At 45.5% G+C, this 26,410-nt stretch overlaps 1 protein-coding gene across 1 annotated transcript in view; it reads right to left on the bottom strand.

Annotated features, from left to right (window-relative positions):
• Nucleotides 1-26,410, bottom strand: part of STOML2 (stomatin like 2) — a 121,377-nt gene that overhangs the window by 54,664 nt on the left and 40,303 nt on the right. The window contains exon 3 of the mRNA XM_086960250.1: nt 20,924-21,023. Coding sequence (XP_086816376.1) covers nt 20,924-21,023 — 100 coding nt within the window. The remainder of the gene's footprint in view (nt 1-20,923; nt 21,024-26,410) is intronic.

Raw genomic sequence — 26,410 nt, 5'->3', positions numbered from 1 at the left:
GACGAGGCTTGCAGAGACCGTCGGTTCTACAACCGGAGGCGGAGCGGCGAGGGGTGCTGGAGGAGATATCAGCGTTGTCAGGAGAGCGGGAGACAAGATCCCGAGAGGGACTGATTCGAAGAAGGACAAGGAACAATCAGACACAGAAACCTCCGAAGTGGATAGTGTACGTCTGCCAAAGATCACTCCGGCGACAACGGATGGGATACTGGACGAAGGCTGAAGTATCTGGAGGGGAGAGCGGGTTGGGGCGGAGAGTGGACCAGGACTCTGCAGGCTATGGATCAGGAAAGCCCATGAGATCTGAAGCGGGATTGGGGGGTGGCGGGACTTTTATCCTCAAAGGAGCTGGGTATTGGGTGTGCTAGTTTCTAAAATGCTCTTGAGAGGGTTCGGGTGGCGATTGGGGGTGGAGGGGGTTAATTGAGGGTCTTAGTTATTTGGGGCTTAATTGGGGCAGACGAGGTACGGAAGTTGGGCGGCGGCCCGTCTGAAAAAAGTCCCCCTCATTGCCCATGTTAGCTATTTCATTGGTTTGGATGGGGACTAGCTGTTTGGTCCTAGGACCTGTTCTTGGGGGGAGGGACATGTTGATTTGATGGGAGGGGACTTGGGTTTCACCAGTGCGGTCTATGAAGTACGAATTGGGAAGCTGACAATACCTGTTAACAATGGGGGATACGGCTGATTTACGATGTATCACCTGGAATGTGAGGGGGCTCCACACGATGACGAGGCGCCACAAGATTCACGCATACCTAGTTCGCAGAGGGGTCCACATGGCATTCCTCCAGGAAACTCTTCTCACTAGGGCGGAGGTAGTAGCTCTGCAGAGGCGGTGGAGGGGGAAATTGTTTAACACTATACTCAGCTTTTGCGCGCGGAGCACTGATATGGCTTAGCGCTGGAGTTCCTTTCCAGGTAACAAAACAGACAATAGACCCAGAAGGCAGGTTTGTGGCCATAGAGGGTAGGCTCCGTGGAAGGGACATAGCGCTCTGTAGCATTTATGCGCCTAATGTTGAGCAACCGCGTTTTTTTGAGCGATTGTCGGGATCGCTGGCCTATTATTTGGCGGGCCCGGTGGTGGTGGGGTAGGGGGGGGTTTAATTCTGTGACGGATGCATTGTTGGATAGGTCACATCCCCCTCTAGCAGATTCCCCGGTACACAGATTGACTAAAAGCAGGCTGGAATGGCAGAGCAGGAGGAACCTGGTGGACGTGTGGCGCATGCATCACCCACTAGACTGTTGTAAACGTATCTAGGACCCTATTTAAATATTCTCGATTCATGCCCTTATGTGGTTATAACAAATCATATCCTTATAAAAGGCATAAGAATCCTATCCATATTTAGTCATAGCCAATGCAGTCCAAATACTGCAAGGCTACTCCCATAGACTCCTAGAAAGTACAACGCGTTCTTTAAACAAACCAAGCCTCCAGCAGCCTTATGTCCAACCTTACATCAAACTCGGCACCTTCCAGGTATAAATATACCAGCCTCTGCCTTAAGAAAACACACAGTGGTTTGGAGCAGATAGGCTATCTACTCACCCGAAACCCAGCTGATGCGAGTCCCGTAGGAAGCCGACCTTCCCATTGATGCTTTGAGAGAAACGCTGTCTTTTCTCCTGCCGAGAAATCCAGCTCCAGTGTTTCCAGTCACCCTTGCGGGTTGCTGGGAGATCGAGTCCTGAGAAAGAGATACAAGACCTCCTTCATTCTATAACCAAGGTATGGAGCTGATTAGATCCTCAGAGAATTCTTGATTCAGATTCTTGGCAAAAACTAACTTAACTTAAACTGCAGCTCACTTACTCCTTCCCACGTACTAGGCTTAGGTTAGGTACACCGGGGTAGGCGTATCTTAAAAGCACCAGTTGAGCACGTTTAGTCAATGATTTTAAGTATCTATATATGTTATCCATTTTAAGTATCTTATGGCTCAGAAACCATATAAATGCTTTTACAGTATTATTTCATAATACTTCTTTTACAGTACGCACTTTACTTCATGATAAGAAATGCAATTGTGGCAATTCATTTCTCTTGCATGAGAAAGAAGACTGCTCAATAAATAACCACTTTTATTGAAAACGCCCGCCTCTCTATTTCTCTGCACTCCTGCTGAAACTAAGCATGCACGATTGACTGAGTGAAATAGCTGTCTATTGTTTTCACACGACTCTGGAGATATACTCCTTATTCTAGGGGGAGCAAAGTTGTCATGTTTATGCGGTTGTCAGAAACTAATCCCTTCTTGTATATTCAGGAAAGTTAACCCCTTCCTGTTCACTCGAGAAAGGTTCTAGTGACCTCTGAGCTAGCTGGCATACCTAATTAAGTCTAACATATTCAGTAGAGACCTAGATGACCTGTCCTATGTCTAAACTACCGTTTATGTTATTCCAATGTGCAGAGCCTATTGGGAATATAGGAACTACACTACAAGACAGGGACTATTCATACTTTTCGGGGATACATGACCCGAATGTCCGTTTGGACACTGTGTTGTGCACACCGCTGGTGGTGCCCGTGGTGGTACACACGGAGTACCTTACGAGAACGATCTCAGATCACAACCCACTGTTATTTACTATGCATTGGATGACCGGGGTGTCGTCCATCCCCACTTGGAGGCTACGCCCTGAGACACTGGAGGACCCGATATTCCAGAGAGAGGTGGGCGAAGGGATAACCCACTATTTTACTGAGAATGCTGGATCGGCCTCCACGAGAGCGGTGGAATGGGACGCCTTTAAGGTAGTCATCAGGGGTATCTGCATAGGGAAGCATGTAGAGGTGCGAAAGGTGCTGATGCAGGAGGTAACCCGAGTCGAAGGCAGATTGCGCGGGCTGAACTAGCAAGGCCTGGTCACCCTGAAACTCATGCGGAGGTTATGGCAGCGAAGGAAGGGGTAGCGGCGGCAGTGGAGAAATTGCGCCGTTTTGACTACAAAACTTATACTGCGAACACACATGCAGAAGGGGAGAGGGAAGGAACATTGCTGGCTTGGCTGGCCAATCCAACGAAGAGAGGCTCCTCCATATTGGCCCTAGTGGATAGAGAGGGAGTGGAGGTGTACCCCCAAAACGAGATTTTGCACTGTTTTTTACAGTATTACGAAGACCTGTACGAAAGTTCGTTGGTGGCGGAAGACCTCGAAATTGACACCTTTCTGGGTGGGGTCACACTTCCTCATTTGGAGGAAGAACAGGTGAAATGCCTGGGTCGGAACATAGAGGTGGGGGAGGTCAGATGCGCTTTCAAGCACATGGCCCGCAATAAAACACCGGGAGTGGACGGCCTACCAATAGAGTTCTACGGGAAGTTTGTGGACGGACTGGCGCCGAGGCTCGTAGAAGTATACAGGGAAGCGAAAGAATTGGGTCGACTGCCTTCTTCTATGCGCAAGGCTTTGGTGATCCCACTCCAGAAGCCTGGTCGGGAAGGGAAAAGCACGGCCTCTTACCGACCGCTATCAATGTTGACCACTGATTATTAGATATTGAGCAGAATTTTGGCAACCCGCCTCTTAAAACATATGACGGCGCTAATCCACGATGACCAAGCAGGGTTTATCCAGACTAGGAACACATCCAAAAATGTTAGGAGGTTGGTGCAGATAATGGAAGAGAGCCAAACCGAGGGCGCAACACCCAATGGTGTTGTCTGTCGACATTGAGAAAGCCTTTGATAGCTTAGAATGGATATATTTATATAATAGACGATGGAACGTTTTGGCCTGAGGTCTGACTTTGTGCTGTGGACGAAAGTGTTGTACACATCTGCCATGGCAAGGGTGCGAGTGGGCTCTTTGATCTCAACTCAGTACCCAGTGGCACGAGGAACGAGGCAGGGGTGCTCGCTTTCCCCTTTGTTGTTCGCTCTAGCTATGGAACCGCTGGCGGCGAGGGCTAGAACGAGCGAGAACTATGACGGCTTATGGTACAGGGGAGACCAGCAAAATATTTCATTGTATGCCGATGACCTGTTGCTATTTCTCTAGAATGCAGGAGGGCACTAGAGGGAGCAGTGAAATTGCTATCGGAGTTCGGAGACATATCAGGGCTAAGAGTTAATTGGACAAAAACATGCCTTTTTCCAATGAAGCATGGAGAGACCCAGCCCATTACGCCCTAGGGAAGTACGGTGGGAACCGACTTGTTTGGTGTACCTAGGAGTGCAGGTCTATCATGGAGCCTCTGATATGCTGGAGGGAAATGTGGGACGGTGCATAAGAGCACTAAAGGGCAGCATGTCCTTCTGGGCGGCCCTCCCGCTGTCGGCCACGTGCCGAATAGCCCTTTTGAAGATGATAGCTCTTCCTCGGCTGCTCTACCTTTTTAGAACGTTGCCGCTATGGATCCTGTGCTCGGTGTGTAAGACACTAAAGTCACTCGTGGTGGGGCTCATTTGGGGTTCTGGTAGACGAAGAGTGGCACAGGCGACATTAATTAGACCCAAGGCGGAGGGGGGACTGGCGGTCCCTGATTTAGAGCTGTACTATCTGGCGGCCCAATTGCAAGTAATGACGCAGGCTGTGGCGTGGGAGTTTAGAGGACCCGAACAGCGGGGAGGCACGGGGATGCCACGCCACATCCTGTCTTTCATAGCTATGCAGCAAAGGCTGGACCTTAAAGATCTTTCTATGGAAGAAAAACCGTTAAGACTGTGCTGGAATAGATCCCAGTGCAGAGCAGGAGTTTTGCACCCCTATGTACCTGAAATTCCACTGGGAATGGTAACAGCGCAACCTCATGGCGGCGATTGGGCACCATTGCAAGACTGGGAGACTGCAGAGATCCAAGTAATTGGGGATCTATACGAGGATGGAGTATTATTGCCCTATCAGACCCTGCAGGAACGATATATCCTTCCTAGGGGAGGATTTCTTATACATACAGCACTGACAAGGGCCATACAGGCGCACTGGCGAGAAGGTCTACCGGAACCTAGGAACCTACGCCATGATGGCAGCTGGGACCTTCAAGGCGTTCACCTGCCTCTATGCCAGAATGATCACTGAGGGCTAGCCCCACTAGATACCTTGAGAGGAAAGTGGGAGGCAGACATAGGGAAACGTATTCCTGATGCGGCATGGGCACAAATAGTGCGTAGAGCGTGGAAGAGCACGAGGAATGCGAGATTCCAACTAGTGCCTTTCAATATACTTCATAGGGCATATTTGACACCAGGGAAAATCAGGAAATATTTTAGGGTAGAAGAGGCTGCGTGCCCCCGATGTGCGAAGACGGGAGTGGAACTAGAGCACATGCTATGGTCATGCCCCAGGATTGGGAACTATTGGGAGGAGGTGGATGATATTCTGAATGCCACCATGGAGCGGCAATTGGATTTTGATATGGCCACAAGCGTTTTGCACCGGTTTCCTCACACATCTAAAACCAAGGTCACTAGCAAGTTCGTGGATATAGGATTAATATTAGCAAAAAGAGTAATAAGGCATTGGAAGGCGAGAGAGGGTCCTGGTAGCAGGAGGTGGAAGGCGGAGTTCTTAAAGTGGGCCAGTAGCGAGAGCACGATTAGGTACCGGCAAGCAAAACGGCTTAATAACGAAAAGGCAATAGAGGCGGCGGCAGCATGGGAAGCAGTACTGCAGGCACTACAGGACTATCAGAGAGATGAAGAGCGAGAGGTGGATTAGCGTAGTAATGGGGGGTGCCCGAGCGAGTACAGGTGTAGAGAGAGGTAAGGTCAGTCATCGCTGATATTTAGCACAAGGTGAACATTGCAGTGAGGGGATATGCACCGGTGAGGGGGGAGGAGGGGGGTCAAGGGGGGAGTATTGACGGTTGGGGGTATTTTGTAGCATGTATGACTGGCAGTTTTAGTCATGAATGATTTGTTTCCAGAATATGCCATCATAGCAGGGTTGTTTGCAATAACAGTAAGGGTGCGGGGAAGACTATCGCCGGGACTAGCCCACATTGCTGGATGTCATTTATTGTGTAAGTGTATGATGACTACATAAAACTAATAAAAATTGTTTAAAAAAAAACAAAAAACTTGTTTATTCTGATATTATTCTGATGAACCTAATGTAAGTATATTGGACTTGAGCGACCCACCATGAGTTGTTCTGTTTCTTAGGTCTTTGACTAAGTGGTTACAGACTCGTATGGTGATTAACTGTAGGTACTTCTTGTTCAATGCCTGTGCCAAATAAAAATAAGCATTGGCTTAGCGAATACGTTTCGCCCATGCGAGAGCTATTGGCTTTGCCAATGACTTTTCGCCATATTGTACAGCAGCATGGAGTGAAGTGAAGTAGAGGAGTGGAGTAGAGTGACGCGGAGTGGCGTAGTGTGAAGTAGTCTGATGTAGAATGGACTGATGTAGAGACTGGCGTATAGCGCAATAGTGTAGAGAGCAGTGGCGTAGAAAGGAGCAGAGTGGCATAGACTGAAGTGGGGTTGACAAGATTCGAGTGGAGTGGCATGGCGTGGATTGGCATAGAGTGGCTTAGAGAGGTGGGGCATAGAGCTGAGGGGAGTAGAGAGAACTAGAGTAGATGGAAGAAGAGGGGACTAGAGCCGCACTGTGTGGAGTGGGGTAGAGTGGAGTGGCATAGTGTACATTGGTGAAGAGTTGTGTGGTGTCCAGTGCAATGGCATAGACGGACCCTACAGGACATCGCAATTTGTAAAAAAAGTTCTGAAATCTGCAGTTTTGTAAAAAGGCCCACCACTTTTACAAAAGTGCCCTCGATATTTTGGACAATGCTTTAAGATTTATGTTTTTTGGGTTCTGAAACATGTTCACCTCTTAATTCCCAAAGGTTTGGAAACGAGGACATCTTGTGGCATCTTATGGGTATACACCGACACAAATCGAGGCTGGGCACTTGGTTGGGAATCATGCTCCAGGTAACGAGATGTTTGATGGGTTTAGGCACCTTGCAGCGTTCGTGGCTGATTTCGTGTTCCTAGAACTGCCAAAAATATTGGTTCAGGGACAACTTTACACGATGTTATGTTTAATTATTCTGCCAGTGTTTATGTATGGAAATGTAACACAAAATTAATAAAATATAAATATACATGAAAGATTAATACATTGGGCTTTTTACGATTGTGTGACCGTGAAGAGCTGACCTAAATTGCTTGTGTACCAAGAAGGTTATTCTGGTACTTTTTGTAGGTTTAGATTGCTTGTTTTGAACCGGAAATACGTTGTTTAAAATAAAAAAATACAATATTAGGCACTAAATTTGTGGAATTTACATTTTGCAATAAGAAGTACTCCTGTGCTTGTATTTTGTTTTCTTTGAGACGCTTACGGTCCTGTATTGGAGCATAAATTGGGACACGTGATTATGAACCATGTCAGCGTTAATTTCGAGCTAAATTTCTTTAACAATAAGGCGCCAAGATTTCCTCACTCTTCTGCGGCTCTAAGGCGGTTCTGTAGTGTTTCTCCCTCATGACCCCATCTCAAACAGCCCATAAAGAGTTTTTCACGCGACGCAATACATCAAGCTGCGACCCCACCACATGCCCGGCAGGATTATATGGTATCCTCCGAGTACATTTTTTAATCATTTTTCGGTGTCACCATTCAATAGGGAGATAGAATAAAGTAAATTTCTTATTTTAGGGCAAACCCAAGGCATCTGGGAGGGGGCAGTCTGGTTTTGGGAGGTGGGAGTCTGGTGTTCTTAACAGAAAAGGGAACCTCACTGCACCAGAAGAGGTGTCGCTTTTAAACAATGCCTAATACCAAAAGCCAAAACCGCCCTCTACTGTTTGTTGAAATACCTCATTATAGTTACATCTTTCTTCGCAGAAAAAGTATGGATTATACATTACATATTTCAAAATATATTGCTGCACGAATGGTGAAAAGCTCCCAAATTTGTGCCACAAACTGTTCATATTTGTGCCGCAAAATTTGCTAATCCATGAAGCAATATCCTGGAGGGTCTGGACAGAGTATAGTGGAAGAGTGCAGTGGTGCAGAGTAGAGTGGCATATAGTAGAGTAGTAGAGTGGCATAGAGTGCAGGAGCATAGAGAGCAGTGTTGTAGAGTAGAGTGGTGCAGAGAAGAGTAGCGAAGGGTGCACTGCCATAGAGTAGAATGATGCAGCATAGAGTGCATTAGCGTAGAGTGAAGTGGCGCAGAGTACAGTGGCATAGAGAGGTGCGGCGTACAAAGTTGGGTGCTGAGTGCAGTGGTGCAAAGTAGATTAGAGTGGCGTGGAGTGCAGTGGAGTGAAGTGGTGCCGAGTAAAGTGGTGTAGAGTGCTGGGGTGCAGAATGGTATAGAGTTCAGTAGCCTAGACTGGTGCAGAGTAGGAGAGTGGCATAGAGTGCAGTGGCATAGAGTAGCGTGGAGGACAGTAGTGTGGCTTACAGTAGCGTGGCGTACAGTAGCGTGGTGCAGGAAGAGTCGACTAGCGTAGAGTAGCATGGTGCAGGAAGAGTCGACTGGTGTAGAGTGCAGTGGTGTTGAGTGCTACAGAGTAGAACTGACTGGAGTAAAGTGCAGAGGTACTGAGTAGAGTGGTGTAGAGTAGAGTAGCATTGAGTGGTGCAGCGTACAGTGGTATAGAGACGTAGTACAGTGGTATAGAGACGTAGTAGAGTGGCGAAGTAGCATAGTGTGCAGTGGCAAAGTGATGCAGAGCAAAGTGGTGTGGAGAGGCGCAGAGAAGAGCAGAGAGGCTTACAGTGCACTGGCGTGGAGTGGTGCAGAGGCATAGAATTGTGCATAAAAGAGCAGTGGCATAGAGAGCAGTGAGGTAGAGTGGGGTGGTGTAGAGTGGTGCAGGGAAGAGTAGAGTGGTGTAGAGTGCATTGCTGCAGAGTAAAGTGCAATGGTGTCAAGTGCAGTGGTACAGAGTAAAGTGCTGTGGGCTAGAGTTCAGGGTAAGGGGTGGGAGGGAAAAGAAGCTACATGGGCAGGGATGTAGAGGACAGACTGAAAACACAAGCACTCATATGAATTGCAAAGAAAAGGGTAGCTCCAAAAGTGGGAGAAGTGGACGGACAATAGTACTTGGTCCTGCTCCAAGGAAGGGCCTAACACAAGAAGAGAAGATGCCAGGGACATAGAGCTTTTGTCTCTGATCAAGGCAGGCAAGACTGCTGTAGGGAAACTGAAACCTAGTATTCAATCCAAGGTTCACTACATCAAAGAAAGGATCTGATTTTCCAGATCATTGTTGCTGCAGAGCATTTCTGATGGACGAGAGAGGAGACAAGGACACAATACAACTGTTCTGTTGGGAAAGTCAAGAAGGGAGTTTGGGAGAAAGAAATGCAGCCCACCTTAAATATCAGTAATAACATCATGTTATGTATGACAGAGTGAAGTAACCCAGAAGAGTCATCATCCTTAGGTTCATTAGCCAGGCACAGAGAATCCTGCCTCATGACCAGGTCCATTCCTGGTTTCCCCAAGGCCCTCCGGATCCCTTCTCTGTTTTCCTAGGCTCCTGGCGTACATCATAATTATCCAATAGCTGTAATATTATGCAGGCTTCACCAGCAACAGCATGATTTTAGTTTTTTTTCCCTGTATCTCAAGGTAGGTTCTGGTATCTTTAATCCACAGAGCGCCGGTAAGATGGTTCCAGTGATGTTTGGCCTACACAACACCTTAGTTGGGTAAAGTACCCTTGGGTATGCATGGCAGCTTGCAAACAGTCTCTTAGGCATGTAAAGAACAAACTGGGGCTCATTGATAACTTCACCTGGTTGCAGGGTTTATGAAAACAAAGAATTACTATCCTAACGTTTCAAGAATTTTAAACTTCTGCGAAATGACAAGGAAAGTGCACCACAAAACAGTCAGAACATAGATGACAGACACAAAACAATAGTAGTAGTAGTAAACTCTTTATTTGGTTAAATAAGTAACCATACAAGATGTAAAACAGGGTAAAATAGAATAAAATGAGCAAATACACAATATTTAACACAAGGTACACAGTCCTTGAGATTCTGATGACAAAGCAAGCACAATAAACAACGATGAAACAAATTGCAGTATAAATGTATGAGGGACGGGTCCAGTATGTACAAACATAAGGCAAGCGGGTTAAGGTCAGGCCCCTCGGATCTTGACATTACTTAAAAAATAACCCATGTTTACACAAACACGAATAATCTCTCGACATGGCAAGAAAGAGCATGGCAGGCCTTACTTGACCAAACTGAACCTCTCTCAAAATAGGAACCAAAAACATTTTCCTTGGAAGGGTGCATCAGCTACAGAACATGACAACATGCAATACTGACTGTGCTGAGGTTTTGTAACATTCAATAGGACCTAAAAGGCAGTCTGCAGCCCAGCCTTTAGGGAAGCTTACTATTGGGAGAAAGGAGTTCAGCCTGAATCTGGAAAAAAGCTAACCGTGTCAAGTACTGTTCACCCAGGTCAGGTATGGTTCTATAGAGCGGTTTTAATCAGACAGTAGGCCCGAACAGATGGTTTGCAGAGCTCGGTATCCCCTCTAGCGCCAGAAAGACCCAGTAGAAAGTTATGTTTGACCCACTGATCCAGACTACTGCTACTGACATCAGTCATCACTAGAATAAACGAAAACCTGCACCTGAGAGTGAGAACCTGTGGCAGTACACTCTTGGGTCCAAAGATAAACTGAAAATCAGGACATTACTAGCTATTCAAAGACTCTCAAACTAGAGAGTTTCATGTGGTGGAGATGGAGAGGCTGACGTGAATCCACGCACGTCGCCGTTGTGCTTCCGGTTCCCCTAAGCCCCGCCCACGGTCGCGGCTGCAACGCTTGACGACGATGCCAGAGCTCTCCTGAAAACTCCTGCAACCCTCGCGGAAATCTGGCTCCGCTTCGTTTAGCTTTAATCCTCTATGCGGAGTACGAGATTCCGTTTTCCTTCCCGTGACGACGGAAGAGCGCCGATTCCCGATTGCTGATTGCCGATTGCTGTTTGTTCTTCTGTGCCACGCCTATGGCGATTTTGACGCCGGTGCTCCGTTCTGGTCCTCCTTGCGGAGTTTGAAGTGTAGCGGCGGCACTCTGCCAGGCGGTGTGGAGCTGAGGTGAGGTGAGCAGCCAGAAGCCAGAGGTCTTGTTGTTTGCTACTCTATCGACTGTTAATCGAGACCTTACCTGGTGTTATGTATTACGGGAATGCCCTTTAGCTGAGACATATAGAAAGTTTTTCTAACTCTCGATACTCAAGAAGGGATTCCCTTTGCTTGGATCAATTTAAGCGTCTGGCACGTAACCTATATACCCGAGCTGCAACTATGGCAGCTAGGGCTAAGGACAAACAGGCCAAAACGGATATGGCGAGAGAACTCCTAAAGTCACCACTTGTATCCATACCTCAACCTGTGATTAAATAGCGGGAAAAAAAAGGCAGAAGAAAAGCGCTACAAAAGGAGCGCTTTAAAATTTAAGGCGGTGGAAGCAAGGAAAGTAAGGGAAGCAGCTGAGAACCACAGACAAAATAAATATAGTGTCTTAAGCAAGCAAGCTGAGGAAGAGGACTTGGAGGATTTGGAGGTAGAGGTGGGGGATAAGGATGAAGAGGAAGATGAAGAAACACTATCCGAGCTTTCAGCTGAGTGAAGTCTGTTGGCGGTCGGTGAAAAAAGTGCGGGAGCCAGGGAGAATAAAATAGATAAGGTGGAAAAGGTGGACAAGATGGGCAATACGGCTAACGCTGACAATATCGTTAATATTGCCCAAAACTTAGCCAAGCAATATCCTCTCTTCTCTAAACCGCTGCTTCAGCAGGGTCAGTTCACAAGTACACCTACGCGGAAAGAGAAAAGCCAAAGGGGGGGCGACTGGAACAATAGAGCAGGAGGTTCTTAAGGAAAAAAGTAATATAACAATTACATCATCGCCAGCGGTGGAGGCGCAGTCGGGTTCAGATGTAACCCCAGCGGCAGTGCCTAATACCAGCTTACCCCCCCTTATCAACGCACCACATTCTATCCAAAACCGGGCACCTCCGGCACCCTCCATCGCCTTGCCGCAGATCTCTCCGCAGACCCTACCTCAGACCCTCTCATGCTCCAATTTGCTACCCGGACCGCACCATCATAGCCCTGCTAAAATTGAAAAATCGATTAATTCTGCAGTAAAAACACCGCCTGTGGATATTGACTCTCTAACATCTCTCACAGTTATGGCAGTTCCAGATCAAGCTATATGTCCACCCGAGACCCAAGAAATCCAAGAGGACGAACTGCCTATATCCTCTAACGTTTCCAAAGTGAACTCTGTGGAGGACTTGCTCGCCACAATACTCCGCGAACTCAGGGAAGTTAAAAGCTCCCAAGCCCATGAAATATCTCAGCTGAATATCAGACTCACGAAAATGGAAGAGTGCTTTGGAAACCTCCCCATTAGGTTCTCGGAGGCGGAAGCTCGAATCTTGACCCTAGAAGATACTTTAACAACAGTGCAGAAAGATCTTCTTGTGGCAAACAGAGAGAAATCCCAACTAGCAGAAAAAATGCAGGATTTGGAAAACTATAACAGGCGGTCCAACCTACGGTTAGTGGGTGTTTCTGAGGGTCTGGAAGATAAGGATGTCGTAAAATGGTCAGAATCCCTCCTAAAACAAGCACTGGCGTTGCCAATAGGTCTCGCAGTAGGAAAGTTGGAGCTATTACAATTGCAAATAACAATGCCTTTTATTTTTGTTTTCATTTTAAAAACATAAAGGGCTTTGTCATTTACAAAAGCAATAGCTCCAACTTTCCTACTGCGAGACCTATTGTGCACTGCACAGTGTGGGTGAAAGTGGCGTTGCGTCTGTGAGTGGCGTTGCGTCTGTGTGAGTGGCGTTGCGTCTGTGTGAGTGGCGTTGCGTCTGTGTGAGTGGCGTTGCGTCTGTGTGAGTGGCGTTGCGTCTGTGTGAGTGGCGTTGCGTCTGTGTGAGTGGCGTTGCGTCTGTGTGAGTGGCGTTGCGTCTGTGTGAGTGGCGTTGCGTCTGTGTGAGTGGCGTTGCGTCTGTGTGAGTGGCGTTGCGCCTGTGTGAGTGGCGTTGCCTGTGTGAGTGGCGTTGCCTGTGTGAGTGGCGTTGCGTGTGTGAGTGGCGTTGCGTGTGTGAGTGGCGTTGCGTGTGTGAGTGGCGTTGCGTGTGTGAGTGGCGTTGCGTGTGTGAGTGGCGCTGCGTGTGTGTGTGGCGCTGCGTGTGTGTGTGGCGCTGCGTGTGTGTGTGGCGCTGCGTGTGTGAGTGGCGCTGCGTGTGTGAGTGGCGCTGCGTGTGTGAGTGGCGCTGCGTGTGTGGCGTGTGTGTGTGGCGTTGCGTGTGTGAGTGGCGTTGCATGTGTGAGTGGCGTTGCGTGTCTGAAAGTGGTGCTGTGTGTGTGAAAGTGGCACTGCGTGGGTGTGAGTGGCTTTGCGTGAGTGAGTGGCGTTGCGTGGGTGAGTGTGGTGTTGCGTGGATGATAGTGGGCTTGCGTGGGTGTGAGTGGCGTTGCGTGTCTGTAAGTGTTGCTGTGTGGGTGAAAGTGGCACAGAGCCTTTGATGTGGCCTGGCGCAGGAGAAATGCTGCTGCTGCTAATTAAATATAACTAGGGTTGAAGGCATGCGGTGGAGCTGATGGCCTATTTGTGGGGAGCACGTGCTTTCTGTGGATTCTGACAGTCTGGAGAGCTGACTCTGCCGTCTCGGGTGTTTCCCATTGTCTTTTTTCCGCCTGCTGGCGCAGAAAGAAGCCAAAACAGTAATAACATTTCACTTTGAATTACTGTCCCAGTCGAGATAAGCCCCGCTGCAGAGGATGTTTCCTGTAGGCCTTCCTCGCTTTTGTTGGCGCGTTGTTGCCTGCCTGTACGTCGTTACGATCCACGGTACGCCTTACGTAACCCAACTATTTGAAGCCCTGACGTCACAGCAATGGCGAAGCAACCCAGTGTGTTTACAGAGGGAACGCCACCAAGGCTCGTAAAGAAAAACACGTGACGGATCTCTGCTTCTTAAAAGAATAGGCTCTGGCACACCTTCAGCTGAAGGCCATTTTTAGCGATGGACGTGATAGAAATAAGAAGATAATACCATGGTCTGAGAAACAAGGGAACTCCGAGACAGTTGAAATTGGAAAAAGTAGTCTCAAAGTAAAAAGAAAACAAGTCAGGCCTGGAAGCGGACGGACATGTCGGCAACAACTGTTCACAAACGAACCACACGCAGGACGTGTAGGTTTACAACAACCACATCACGAAACAGAGGCCCTGCATCTGAGAAGGGCTGTCCATACACGGTCAGGTCAGAGACAGGCTTCGGGAGTGTATTTTACAAGGCTTGTGATAAGTGGACGAAAAAAGGCTGGTCACCATCAGTAACCATGCAAAGGTGTTTGCGGGGAGAGAGAGGGGAGGTGCTGGTGTGGGAGGGGGGAGGTGCTGGTGTGGGAGGAGTGCTGCTAGGGCAAGGCTGTGTTTCGTGGAGAGAGAGGGGAGGTGCTGGTGTGGGAGGGGGGTGGTGCTGGTGTGGGAGGAGTGCTGCTAGGGCAAGGCTGTGTTTGCGGGGAGAGAGAGGAGAGGTGCTGGTGTGGGAGGGGGGAGTTGCTGGTGTGGGAGGAGTGCTGCTAGGGGAGGAGAAGCCTGATGCCGGATGGGGGCGGGAGAGCCTGGGAATGCGAGAGGCTGGGCTTGCATGCAGATGTCCGTGAGGTGTGGGAGGAGTGCCTGATGCCGGATGGGGGCGGGAGAGCCTGGGAATGCGAGAGGCTGGGCTTGCATGCGATGCGCGTGCATGTACACGTGAACTGCAAGAAAACCGCGGGGCTGAAAAGCCCTTGGTTTGACTTGTGTTTTGCCGACATGAATTCTCGCTCCGCTCGAGGTCGCGAGACCTAAAAAGCCATACCTGAGTTGTGTGGTGACTTAACGATTACAAGGGCACACAGAGTCCCGGCGCACAAACCCAACAACTTGAAGTACCCCCGCACAATATTGCTTAACTTTGCTGACTTTAGGGTGAAAGAGAGAATCCTAAACACTGCCTTCTCAAAGAGATCATTTAATGTTGATGGAGTGAACAACTTTCGGATTTTCTCAGATATGTCGGCGGCATCCGCCCACAGACGCAGGGACTTTGTGAAGATGATAGACTCTTAAGTCTAAGGGGCCCAAGCCATGATTGTGCAACAATCCAAATTGAAGGTTCTAGCAAAAGGGAGATTCTTTATCTTTACAGATCTACACGAAGCCCAGTTACTTCTTGAAGACCTCAGCACATAATCGTGCGTCGGACATTTATTTTTCTGTCATGTTTGAATAAGGAAGGGGCGGATTCAAGGGGGGGCGGGAAGCACACAAGGATGCATCAACAAAGAAGAAAAAGACACAGAGAAGGACGGAAGTGGGTCACAGGGGGTTACCGTCCACTCTAGGAGGAGGTGGGGAGGGGGGAGGTGAAGGGGGTGTTGCAGAGGGTAAAAAAAAAAAAAAAAAAAAAAAAAAAAAAAAAAAAAGAGTTCATGCACCAAAATCTTACGCTCAATTTGTTACTAATATGGCATGGAAAATGTTAGCAATATACAAGCAGTAGTAGTCTACAATATACTAATCGACTTCTCTTTCCCTAGCATGGGAAGACACTTTAGATCCAAGCCATGGTGCCTTATTATTGTATCAAGGGCGCTACTGTGTAAACCATGTTATCTAGTCTTAAAGAGGGACAGGTTGTAAGGTCCGAGTCTTATTTCAGTTGCACTTTATTTGCCTTTTTTGCACAATAGTCAGTTATAGGAGGTTATAAATCAGTCCGCACGTGCACTTTAAGTACTGAAGTCGTGAATCTGCTTTTCTGTGTTCTGAATTTGAGAATTGCGTATTTTGCACAAAAGAGCGTTATGGCCTCTAAGTCAAAGCTTTCTATTTTGCACTTTAAAAGTTGCTTCTCAATAACCATTCTCCAACTATTTGTTGATATTGGGATACTGTTTTTCTCATTTGCACAAGGAGATGTTCAAATCCATGTCCTCTAAAATCATAGCTTTCTATTTTGCACTTTTAATGATGCTCCTCCTCAATTAGTCCTTAATTATTTGCTGCTATTTGGATACTGTTCTGCGTATTTTGCACAAGGATAGGTGTAATTTTTTTCCTAATATATTGTATACTGTATATTTATTTCTCCTTTTTTAAATATTTTAACCAAGGAGTAATATGTTGAAATTTGTATCCTTTAATGTTAATGGTTTAAACAACGTTTGCAAAAAAAATGCTATTGAGTGCTGGCTAAAAGGCCTTAGCCCGGATGTTATTTATTTGCAAGAAACCCATTATAGAACCCTAGCTGAATCCGATAAAAATTTTAAGGGATGGGTGGGCCACAACATTTCTTTGGCAGCAGGGCTGGCTCAGAGGGGAGTATGCATTTTAATAGGTAGTCATGTAGATTATCTATTGGAAGGGGCAATTACAGACCCCAGTGGTAGATGCAAACAAAACAGGTGATGGACAGAATTTGGATCAATGTCACACATTCACCCCAGTCCAAAGATCTGGGCCCAAATCCATCGTTTTTTTGCACTCCACACCACCCTGGGTTAGACAATGGCGATATGCAAATCAGCTCTGACCCTGTGCCCCATGGGAACAGTCCAGTCCGAACTACAAAAGCCATGTCCTTCCCAGAACGGAATCAAGCATCAGAGGACCGGACCGGTTTCGAGGTAACACCTCTCATCAGCCCGGCTAGCTTGACTCCAGTGGTGTGGAGTGCCTGGGACCCACGTCTGAGCATCCCCAGCGCACTTATGCCATGTGCAAATTAAATCACGTGAATATAATATTAGCCACAATTTATGCACCAGTCTTAGACGACCCCCTTCCAATCCTGCAATTGACGGGTCTACCTGGGCAAATAATATAGGGGGGGGGGGGGATTTTAACTTTTTACAAAATCCCTCAGTCGACTCATCTAAAAAAGAACGGCGCCAGAATAAACCCCAAGTTGCCATCGCCATACAAAGTTGCAAATTAGATCTCGATATCATCGATCGCTGGCGTTCTAGTAATACCCTTAAACGTGAATAATCCTGCCATTCTGCAAAATATAATTCTGCATCTAGGCTAGATTTTTTTCTTATATCCCATGGGTTTGTTATACACAAATATGCTCATTTATCGAACGCATTTTCAGGCCACGCAGCACTCTACACGGAGATAAGAGTAGGGAGGCAACACCAAGGCGTCACCTGGGAGATGGTATTTTAATAAATTGAATCTCTCGGACACTCAATGGTGTGCAGAGATTGAGGAAGAGATTGATGAGTTTTTTGCACAAAATAGAGGTACAGCCCTATTAACTATAATCTGGGATGCATTTAAGGCCACTCTGCGGGGATAATCACTTCCAAAGAAATACCAAGGCAGAAGGCAAGAAGGGAGGTGAAAAGTAAAAGTAAACTACAAACAAATCTTACGCAGGCAACCCAAGAACATTACAGGGTGGGATCCGCACTTTCGGGACAAAGGGTCTCAGAAGCAAAGAGAAAAATTAAGGATTTCTATTATGAATTAGGCGAGACCAATAGTAATCTCTATGCCCAAAACTTATACGAAGAGAGTGAATATACCGGTAAACTCCTGGCGTGGCAAGTAAAAGTAAATCTGGCCGAAATAGGATAGAGCAACTAATTGACCCTATCACCAAAGTGCAGGCAAAGACTACAGCTTCCATTGGTGAGTTGTTTCTAAATCATTCTGAGACATTAGAAATACCCAAACTGGAATGCGAGGGTAAGAATTGGTTGATAGAGGATTTTACAAAATCAGCACTCGATGAGGTAATTGGTTCTCTTCCCAACGGTAGGGTCAATGGCGACGATGGGCTCCCTGTAGAACTTTTTTAAAAATGTGATGCTACCTTGCGTAAAGAACTCCTACTACTAGCCAATTATTTAATTAAAGGAGGATCACCCCCTGATTCTTTTCACTCAGCAGTGGTGGTTAGCATTTTTAAAAAGGGAAAGGATAGGGAAAATACAAATTCATATAGGCCAATAAGTCTTTTAAACACAGATTATAAAATGTTTACGAAACTTTTAACGAACCGGTTGAATAAGATAGTAGGGCCTCTTATAGGCACCGATCAGTGCGGCTTTATAGCAGGAAAGCATCTCCACACAAATACAAAATTTTTATTGGAGGCACTGGATTACTTCAAGATTAACAATGTGAAAGCGCAAGTCTGGCTTTTGGACGCCGAAAAAGCTTTCGATCTGGTGTCATGGGACAGTCTTTTTGCGATTTTGCACAGCTTTGATTTTCCGATTGTTTTTATCTCCCTATTGAAACAACTTTACATGAACTCCAGGGCACAGATCATTATCAATAATACTAACATTGGGACATGCCAGGTCAGCAGAGGCACCCGTCAAGGCTGCCCGCTGTCGCCAGTTTTATTCGCCTTATTTATTGATCCTTTGGCAATTGCAATCAGGGGAATAATGACCGACAAAGAACCCGGAATGACAAATATTAAACTATATGCTGATGACATTGCCCTCTTTTTAGATTCAAAGCCCTCAAGCCAAGTAAAAATTTAAAAAATCTTTTCGGATTTTCAAAAGTTAGGGGGCTACAAGATAAATGTTAACAAGGCAGAAATAATCTTAGCTAATTGCACTGTAGACACTTTAATGCCGGAATTTAGGCAGTCTTATAACACACGTCCAAAGAGATACCTGGGAATATTTATCTCTGATAACTTGGCAGATCTGTATTCGTTAAACTATATACCTCTGTTAAAAAAGGTTGGTTCCCAATTAGACCGCTGGAATTTATTGCCACTATCTATAATGGGACAGGCTGCCTTAATACGTATGTCTATTTTACCTCGTTTTAATTTCCTTTTTAGTGCAGCTCCTTGCGCAACCCACGTCTCTTTTTTTTTTTTTTTTTTAAAGTGGACGCTATGTTCTCCTCTTTTCTGTGGGCAAAAAAAATCCCAAGACCAGCACTTTGCACTTTATATCTTCCATCTGCACAAGGAGGGTTCTCTCCCAAACATTAGAGAATTTTATTTTGCTACTTTTGCACACCATAGTTTTAGGTTTCTCTAGTTAGACGATCGCGAGGCAGACAATTTTTTTATGAGGAAGATGCTGTGGGAAGTTAAAATCACTGATCCCGCAAGAATTACAAAATATCCAAAGAAGGTCCGCTATATGTCCCTACAGTGGCTAATTAAACAGAGAACCCAGCTTTTAAAATTGTATGGAATTCCTAAAATAAGTTGTTCAACTGATGTAATTAACTTTATTTTTGGAGAGGGGGCTGTCTGGATAAGATTATAGCGAGATCATGGAAGGAAAATGGTTTCGAGAAGATTGAGGATTTCCTCTTAGGAAACAAATGGAAATCCTGGGAGGAAATAGCTAGACAGATATACCATTCAAATACAAAACTGAAATGGTCTTTTCTTATGCTCCACGCGGAGTTCAGAGAATTAGATATAGGTAACTTATTTCACAAATGTGACATATCATTAGCGTTAAATAATCAAACGCAAAAGAACATCAGCACTTGGATTAAAATCCTAAAGGCAGACAATGCAATTGAATCCTTTATTAAGATCAAAGAAAGGTGGAAAAAGAGGGAGGACATTGAAATTAGTAAACCAATGTGGGATAAAATCAATAAATTTAACAAAACTATCTTCCGGGGTGCTAATTTTAAACGCAAGCAATTTTATAGCAAAATGGCTAATCTATAGAACCCCCTTCATTTCTCCACAGTATATATCCTCAGGTTCCTGATAAGTGTTTCCGCTGTGAAGAAAAAGGCACCTGGAAACACATTGTCTGGGAATGCCCTAAAATACAGGAACTCTGGAAGGAAATAGAAAAATCTCTCTGTGTCACGATGAAATTCAATATCTCTTTCAACGAATCAATTTCAGTCCTAGGCTGCTCTTCAAGCTCCTTCCCTTATGATGAGTCCCTGTTTATAGCCTCTCTGATAGCTAAATCGCTTATTCTGCAGTGCTGGAAATCAGAGATAGTACCAACACTGCAAGCATGGAAAATAAAATTATTAAGGATCCAGGGAAGGGAAAAAAAATATGCACTGAGGACAGGGGCTCTTAGGAAATATGATAAATTCTTGATTTTTGATATACACTTTATCCTTGTACTGTATTTACTCTGCTGCTAATGTGCCACATACGGTTTATTTTGTGTCTATGAACTCTCAATAAAAAAAATATTTAAAAAAAGACTCTCAAAGTAAAAAGAGTGGGTGGGTATAGAGAAGGAAGTAACGTTTGTAAAATGACTCGCAACTTACAAGTTGACCGATGGGATCAGAGTTATGTGCAGGTCCTGAATCGGAATCCTGAAATGGGCGATTCGACCTTCCCTCTTTCCGAAATGGATACATTGAGTAACATTAAAGTATGTAATGGTAACAGGTTATTTACTATGCTCAAATAGAGCAGAAATGTGGTATGAAGTACTGTTTAAGGAATAAGTTGTTGCAGTCAGGCTTTTATGTCATACTACACATGTGCTTTGCTACGAATGTTATGATGCTTTGGAAGTATTTCGAAAACCTGGCGGCAAAGGGATTGAATGTAGCAGTACACGGTTCGTACCCTCAACAAAGATGGTAGCATTCAATACAAAGACAATCTGGTAATCTACTTTTAATCGTTAGCAGGTTTGCCAGTGTGGACTGTCAAAAACCTTGGAGATTTTCTGAGTTCTGAGTGACTTCACAGACAACTTTTGCTCTGCTCTCATTATTAATCTGATGTCACCTCGGACCCTGTCAGCGAAAAACATCCCAGTTATTCACTGTTGCATACAATGATGACATCGAACTGAAAGCCACAGTAGCATCTCACATGGATGTATCCCACAACAGTTAACTGCCTCATTTTGACTGGTAGCAGGAGACAAAGTGAAGAGCAAAAAAGTGTTTTCTTACCTAGACTGACTGCGGACTGCTCAGGGACATTGATAACGATTTCTTTCAGACTCTGGACGTACCTAATCCGGTCCAGCAGAGGGATGAGGAAATTTAAACCCTGGAACGAGAAAAAGAGGTAAAATAAAGATATGCGTTTCGACAATTAACACACAGATATTCAGATAGTTGCAGGGGGAAATATCACTTCAGTAGGGCATATGTTAAAAGGTGAGATCTGAAACATATGATGAATTCAAAGTTCTCCAAGACCACATGGAGACAAGCTTCTACACTGCACTGCAATTCCAACCCAGTTACAGACATCTGCAATTAATTGTAAATAACCCCTAATATGCAGTCTATTCTGTGTAACCCCAAAACAGAATCCTAATAATGAACCCAAGTCAACCATCACTCATTAAATTCAGACCAAAGCATGGAGACAAACTGTTCTCTAACCCTCCCAGCTGGTAAAACAGTGCATTGCATACAAAACCAGACCCCACAGACCTTTATCTCTGTGCAAGACTCGCACAGCTCTGGATAACTGTTGGATGATGAATCCCGACCAATCCCACTAAACAAACTATCTATCACAGCCGTCTGCATTTCAGAGATGTTATCAACGAATAACGTTTCTTTAATCTTGCATAATGCCTTCTTGATTTCTGATAAAACCATTATGAGAAATGGAAAAAAATATTTGGATGGGCTAATGTGATGCAAGAATAGTCCAGGGGGAAAGAATGGATCTTCAAAATGGTACACTACTGGTAATATCCTACGCCCCACTGACTGCATAAGTGGGATGCTAGGAAAACAGAAACATACTGCAGGCAAATCACTTTGACTCATATCTTGTGGGTCTACCCAACATTTGATTTTATTGGTATGAAGTTGTACTTGCAGTAGAGGAGACGTTTAAGACTGCACTCCGCATAGGATGAGAGGTAGAGCACTTGAGGTCCCCAGTGGCTTTCCTTGGGCTTCAAAGAAAGGGAGGCTAACCACTCATTTGCTTTCAGCAGAAAATAACTGTTGATCGCTAAGTGTATGGGGAAGAATGTGCTAGCTTCAAAAAAGATTGTTTTCCTTCAATAATAATAATAATAATAATCCACATTTGTAAAGCGCACAATCACCCGCAAGGGTCTCTAGGCGCTGGGGGCCGTCGGGAAGATTAAGCAAGCTATTGCCCAGAGTCACATGGTGCTGGGCTAATCTGCCGCCGGTGCCAGGGATCGAACCGTGATCAACAGATTCTGGAGTCAGTCGCTCTAGCCGCGGCGCCACACCTCTTCAATCTAGCACCGCGTGCGAATCGAGAAAATTACATACCTTTTGGAGGGTAATGGGAGTGCATTTAACCTACTTAAGACCTCAATGATAGAAGGCTTGGGTAAGTATGCTGTCACACAGGCACATTAACAGAGGGAACAGATCAAGTTACAGACTAACCGCGGTTTATCAGTGAGGGGAACTGGTACTCTGGTGCTGGAAAACTACATGAGTTTAAGGATTCACTTTGGTCTCACACTAAATGGGTTGATGGGGGATGGGGTCTATCTGATGGGCTTGTTTGATGACCTTATTGTATATCTTTAATAAAAAGAAATACAATATTAAACTATTAAGAAATGTTTCCATTTACATTTTATATCTAATAGGACTTTCATTATGTCAACCATGCCAGATATTAAGATCTCTGCTGGGATGCTGGGCATGGCACCCATCACATTTGCCAGTGGTGGGGCCTTTGGTTTTTGTGTATTTACTTTGTTCTGTACAGAGTTTTTCTTAGTAGACACAAAGTACTATGGATCATATTTAGGTTTGCTCTACTGCAACATCAGCATCTGTTTTAACTGAAGCATTCGAGAGAGCTACTACACATTCTTTTTTTTAAACAATTGCTATAAATTACTATGCTCAAGACAGTCCTAGGAAGCTGAGGTTATCTTTTGAGAATCAAGTGAACGGATGCCCATTTATTCCAGTTAAAAGATTTAGAAAAATACTGGACAGACATTTTAACGAGTAAAAGGATTGAGACAAAGGTAGTAGGTATTTTAAATGTCATGTTTTTAAATCGGCACCAAACCAACGTGATGACGAAAGAAATAGAAGATTTGGGGATGTCGGTAGTAGTGCAAGAGGCCAGCAGGGCACGGCTTATTTGTAGATCTATTTACTATTGGATGACAAGGTTGATTTTCTTTTGTAAATCTTTTTATTAAAAAGACTCATCAGATACAGTGCTACAAAGGTCAATAAAGAGGGTACAGTGGATTCAAATATGCATATAAATACAATAGGATAGTTCATTAAAAATCACGGGGCGTCTCCAGTCAATTTCTCACGTAGTGACAGTAAGGGGTCATCTAAGTTATTGATGAGCTTTCGGTAGGTAAGAGAAATCGCCTTTTCGGGTAGGTGACCATCTAATAGTCTGTCCTCTAGTGGGGAGCTATCTGGTGGAGAGGAGTTACAGGGCAAAGTTGTCTGTAGTGTGTGCCGGACTTGGAGGTATCAAAAACACTCTGCATCCGCAAGGGATTATTGACTCTGGAGAGTATGAAAAGGCTTCACGTCCTCTGCGCTCCATAGGTCCCTAATGTGGGAGATGCCAATCAGGTCCCACTTGTCGAAACTCTTGGAGTTTACCAAGTCTCCTAACTTTTGCGAGTCCCATAAGGGAGTGGCGAGAGTCAATCTATTGTTCCAGCCGAGTGATTTGGTTGCAGCGTGCCCGATTTTAACTGTGTGGTTGGTAGGACCAGTAAGTGGGTATCTGTCTGATTTGGATTATAATGCATGGGTGTAGGTCCTGTTCGGAAGGAGCCATCGGTCCATATTGAATCTCGGGTAGTCAGGGCAGCTGTAAGTGCCATGGTTTATTGCCGTAAGGTTCGCTGCCCAGTAGTATTTTTTAATGGCGAGTATCCCGATACCACCGTCATACCAGCCGAGCGTTAGTTTTTGTAAGGTAATACGCCATCTCCCACCCCATAGAAAGTCCCGCTGTAGCACTTCGATCTCTTTAAAATACGAGATTGGGACAGGATCGGCCCAATTTTGTAGGGCATATAGGAAACTGGGAAGGGACATAATTTTAAAAAGGGCCGTCTTGCCTAATAGCGAGAGCGGGAGTGTCTTCCAATTCATGATGTCACTTTTGAGTCTCTGCAGGGGGGGGACAAAGTTACGGGCATATCGGACAGAGTGGTCGAGAGAAATAAATATGCCTAGGTATTTGAAGCCCTCTGAAACTATTGGTCTGGGGCAGTCCATGGGTAGCTGAGGAGGACCCCTACAGGGGACATATAGGAGAGATTTTTGCCAGTTAACACGGAATATCTGCCAAAAGTGTCTAGGATGTCGAAAATGGCAATCAGGGATCTCTTGGGGGATGTAAGATACAGAAGGATATAATCCGCATATAAAGAGATGCGGTCTTCCCAGTCTGCCGACCTTCGCAACCATCGAATCATTACATTCTTACGGATCGATGCTACAAGGGGTTCGAGGGCCAAAGCAAATAGTAAAGGGGCGAGAATACATCCCTGACGGGTCCCTTGGCTAAGCGTAAATGTCTCAGATTTTTTATTGTTTACGACTACTTGGGCCATAGGCATGCTATATAGTAGGCACACCCATCGGCTGTAACCCGGTCCAAATCCCTGTTTTGCAAGTACGGCAAAAAAATAAGACCATTCAAGTGTATCAAATGCCATAGTGGCATCTAAGGAGACTAGGACTGCATCTTCAGGTATAGTCAATGCCCTTCCCAGCACCCCGTGCAATGTGCGCAGATTCAGAGCAGTGTTCTTTCTTGGCATAAACCCAGATTGATCACGATGCATTAAATCCCCTATTCCCTTGATTAGTCTATTGGCAATTACTTTAGCTAGATTTTTGGGTTCTGCATTCAGCAATGAAATAGGGCAGTAGAAGGCGCAATCTGTTTTGGGTTTACGTCTTTATGAATTGTAACAATAGTGGCGATTCTCTGATCAAGGGGCAGTGATCCCTGTTCAAGGCTATCTTCATACATGCATTTCAAATATGGGGCTAAATTATCAGGACAGAGCTTATACAGTTCAATTGGGATTCTGTTTGGGCCAAGGGCTTTACCCGGGTGGAGTGCTCGTATCGCGAGTGCGATTTCGTCTGTGGTGAGGGCACTATCCATAATAATCAGTCAGCATCTGAGGAGTCTGATTCTGTGTAGGGTGCCACCAAGCTGTAGACTGTGTGAAAGTGAATGAATGAATGAAAAGGCATTTATAAAGCGCATGGCTACCAGGAAGTGTCCCAGCGCTGTGGACCAACATGGACAGAAAGTGGGTTGCAAAATGATGGACTATGTCATGGGGGTTTGTTATTGGGGATCTGTCAGCGTCTCAAAGTTCTTGAACGAGCCTACTAGCATGCTCTTTTTTTATCAAGCCAGGCAATTAATTTTCCAGCTTTGTCTCCCCAGTCATAGATTCGGCCCAGTATGTCTTGCCCCAATATCATGGCACAATCAGTGACCAGAGCCTGGTATTCATCCTGGCGTAAGCGGAGTGAGTGAAGGGATTCAGGAGTGGCGCCAGCGTTTAAATCTTGTTCAAGACGGTAAATCTCTTGTTCGGCATCAGAGATGTCCTTAAGCCTGTCCTTTTTTGTTCCTGCTATTAGGGAGAGAGTTTGACCTCGGACCACAGTTTTAAAAGCTTCCCATAACACCTGAGGGGACTCGGTATGTTCATTTTCCAAGAAATAGTCATGAATTGATTTGTTCAGGTCTTTACGTATTTTTGGATTTTTGAGGTACCAGGGATTTATAGGGGCGATGCGTCCTACTTGTGTATGATCAAGGACCATGTGAACCCATTGAGGGGAATGACCGGAAATACCTCTGGCCAGATGTCAGATCACGTGAATAGCTGACTTGTGGAGCATGGCCAATTATATATTCAAAAAGGGGAAAGCCGGTAGTGTGCCCTGGAGTGGAAAGTGTGCTGAATCTTATCTGGATTATAAGGCCTCCATCCATCCACTAAACTCATCGCCTCTAAAAAAAAAAAAACTGGAAAAAGAGTGAGCGGCCTGGGGTATTGTGCGAGAAGGGTGTCTGTCGAGCGAGCCCGACAAAAATGAGTTGAAGTCGCCGCCGAGCACCAAGTGCCCATCAGGCAGTGTTAGCATCATAGCACTGAGGTCAGTGAATGTTACAGATTGTAGTCCTGGGGGTGCATATATTGACATTAAAGTAATGGTTCGGCCCTCCCAGGAGCCCGTGATCCCAGCATATCTCCCTCGGTCATCTATATAGGTGGACGTAATAGATAAAGGGAATGATTTCTTTTGCATTATACCTGCCCCTCTCGAGTTGTACGCAAAGCCTGCGTGTGCCACCATTGAGTATCCCCATCTGTGCATTGCCTTGCATACATTGCCTATAAGGTGAGTTTCCTGAAGCAATACAATGTCCGGTGAAAGTCTCTTGAATTATTATAA

Source organism: Lissotriton vulgaris, chromosome 3_1, assembly GCF_964263255.1.
Source record: "Lissotriton vulgaris chromosome 3_1, aLisVul1.2, whole genome shotgun sequence".
Taxonomy (NCBI): domain Eukaryota; kingdom Metazoa; phylum Chordata; class Amphibia; order Caudata; family Salamandridae; genus Lissotriton; species Lissotriton vulgaris.
This window is presented reverse-complemented; position numbering and strand designations above follow the sequence as displayed.